Below are 2,463 nucleotides of genomic sequence, written 5' to 3'. Positions count from 1 at the left end.
GGGGGGGGGGGCTCGCTACCTGAATACTGCTGCTGCATCTGTGGTGGGCTGCAGGGTGATGGGGACTGGGGCAGCTGGTACTGATCGGAGCCGGGTGGCTGCAGGAACCCAACAGACGAGCTGCAAGGAAGCGGGTGGGTGGTGACGGAGCGGGGAACAAAACCAGCCAACTCCCCCACCCCCCACAGGGACCTGCAGCACCTTCAGTTCACACATCCTTGAGACAGGAATGCGGCTGCTTCTGGGGAGGGAGCTGAAGGGCTCCTGTGTGAGTCCTCATCACACAGGTCCCCTGGTCACAGGCAGGACCCCCCCACAGGTCCTCCCAGCCCAGCAGGGCCACACTGGCTGACTAAGCCCACCACAGCCTCATCCAGCCTGTCCCATACCTGGTCCCGTTCTGCTGGGCCGTGGGGATGACGCTGTAGTAGACAGGCAGCCCCCCGGCCTGCAGCCCCCCCTGCACCGACTGGCTGGCAGGCACCAGCACCTGCTGCTGGAACGGCTGCTGCACCACGCCCTGCGCCTCTGAGCCCACTGGCACCTGTTGGTGGGGGGTGGACACCCCGTTAGCCCAGGCTGGGGGGGCTCAGGGGACATGACACCCCAGCCGTGACACTGGGGACAGGTGGGCAGTGCCAGTGCAAGGGGGGCAGTCGGGCACGGATGCCCATGGGTGAAGACAGATGGGGTGGGTATCAGGGAACTCCTTTGCCCAGAGCCGCCCCCTGACCTGCCTGAGTTCAGACTATAGATACCCACAATGGCTATTAGTACCCAGCACCCTGACGAAAGGGAGGATTGGTGGTGGGGGAACCCTAGGTCCATTGTGCCCAGTCTCCGGTGTCACACAAAGGCAGAGCAGAGGCTGGAAGGGACAGTGACTGGGCCTGGGCAGGGTTTTCCCTGCTCCTCTCCCCCTTGCAGCCCCCAGCACTGAAGGGCCAGGATGCTCGGATGTAGATGCCATGCTCCTCTCCCCCATGCTCAATAGCTCCCAATGCCCCTTTCCTCCAAAAATAGGTCCAGTCCCTTGTGAACCTGGCTATGCTGTCAGCTTCCACCACACATGGTGGCCATGAGTCCCCTCACTTCACGCCACGCTGGGGGGAAAGTCTTTCCTGGTGTTCGTTCTCAACTGATGACCTGGTCTTGTGTTGGGACCCCTCGTTCTTGTATTGAGAGAGACCGTCAAGAATAAATCCCCAGGCACTTTTCTCTTTGCCATTCAGTGGGTTGTAAACCCTTCTCCTGTCCCCGCCCTCCAGCGTCTTTTCTACACTGCCCAGGCCTGGCTTCAGTCTCTCCTCATAGGGAGGCTTCTCTGCAGCATGCATTATCCTTGGTGCGCTTCTCTGGTTCTAGATCCATTCAGGGGTGCATGGACCAGAACCAGAACCAGGCACAGGATTCAAGGTGTGTATAAAGGGGTGTTATGATACTTTCCCTTCTTAATAACCTTATTAAGGAGTTTGCCTTTTTGGTAGCAGCCGGGTCCTGAGCTGATGGTTTTGGAAACCTGTTCATGACACCCAGGTCCCTTTTCTGGGTGGTGACAGCTCACGTAGAATGGGGGTGTCTGGGTTCAAACCCCTGGAGCAGAGGGGACAAGGCAGCTGTCCTGCAGCTTACCTGGTAGGAAGGCAGTGGTGTGTACTGGACCATCAGCCCCTGCATCTGCCCCCCGACGCTGCTGCGCTGGCTGCCAAGGAGGCCAGGGGTCTGGGACTGCTGCACCCCCATCACGCCCTGGTATGGCTGCTGCTGGCCAGACATCACAGGCTGCAGCCCTGCGGCAAGAGACAGGCCACGTGGCTGGGTGAGGACAGCTCTCACTGGGTCCCCCAGAGAGGCTAAGCCCCTTCTCTGCCTGCCCACCCACCCCCCCCCATCTGGTTCATTTTCCAACCTCCTTTGCTCTGCTGCCCCAGCCCCCCTGCCTCTCACCAGGCTGCTGTGACTGCTGGGGGAGCTGCTGGCTGCGCTGAGGGCTGTATGCCACAGGATGGCTCAGGGTGCGGTATTGCTGGCTGGAGCTGGGGTATTGCCCAGGAGGGTAGTACGAGACCTGAATCTGCGGAGGAAGAGGGGGATGAGTTGGACTAGGCTGCGTGGGGCAGCACGAAGCCCCTCCACCTGCAAAGACGACTTGCCTGTCTGAACCCCCCTGGGTAACTTCCACCCCCCCCACAACACACACACACCTGCTGGTGGGACACTGCAGTTGCAGCCCCTGAGCTCCCACGGGATAAGCCACCATCTGTCTGCTCCTGCCCCCAGGTGATGTCCAAGTGCCCCTGGGCCTGCCTTGTCACAGCCCCAAGCCAGTGGTGGGTGCCTCCCCAGTCTGCTGCGCCCATGCCCCCTCCCCCCGCCCCACACCCCCAGCTCACTTGCTGGGGCGGCTGGATGTAGCCCTGGGGCTGCAGGACCTGCTGGGTGGTGGCCGTGTGCCCTGAGGCG

At 61.6% G+C, this 2,463-nt stretch overlaps 1 protein-coding gene across 1 annotated transcript in view; it reads right to left on the bottom strand.

Annotated features, from left to right (window-relative positions):
• The window catches only part of R3HDM2 (R3H domain containing 2), a 23,999-nt gene that overhangs the window by 7,985 nt on the left and 13,551 nt on the right, over window positions 1–2,463 (bottom strand). The window contains exons 16-20 of the mRNA XM_019504666.1: window positions 2,394–2,463; window positions 1,948–2,074; window positions 1,633–1,790; window positions 390–544; window positions 20–120 (exon numbers count right to left, since the gene is read on the bottom strand). The exon at window positions 2,394–2,463 is cut by the window's right edge and continues 21 nt beyond it. Coding sequence (XP_019360211.1) covers window positions 20–120; window positions 390–544; window positions 1,633–1,790; window positions 1,948–2,074; window positions 2,394–2,463 — 611 coding nt within the window. The remainder of the gene's footprint in view (window positions 1–19; window positions 121–389; window positions 545–1,632; window positions 1,791–1,947; window positions 2,075–2,393) is intronic.

Source organism: Gavialis gangeticus, unplaced genomic scaffold, assembly GCF_001723915.1.
Source record: "Gavialis gangeticus isolate Ggan-Ray unplaced genomic scaffold, GavGan_comp1, whole genome shotgun sequence".
NCBI lineage: Eukaryota > Metazoa > Chordata > Crocodylia > Gavialidae > Gavialis > Gavialis gangeticus.
The sequence above is the reverse complement of the archived record's forward strand: the minus strand, read 5'-3'. Positions and strand labels throughout refer to the sequence as shown.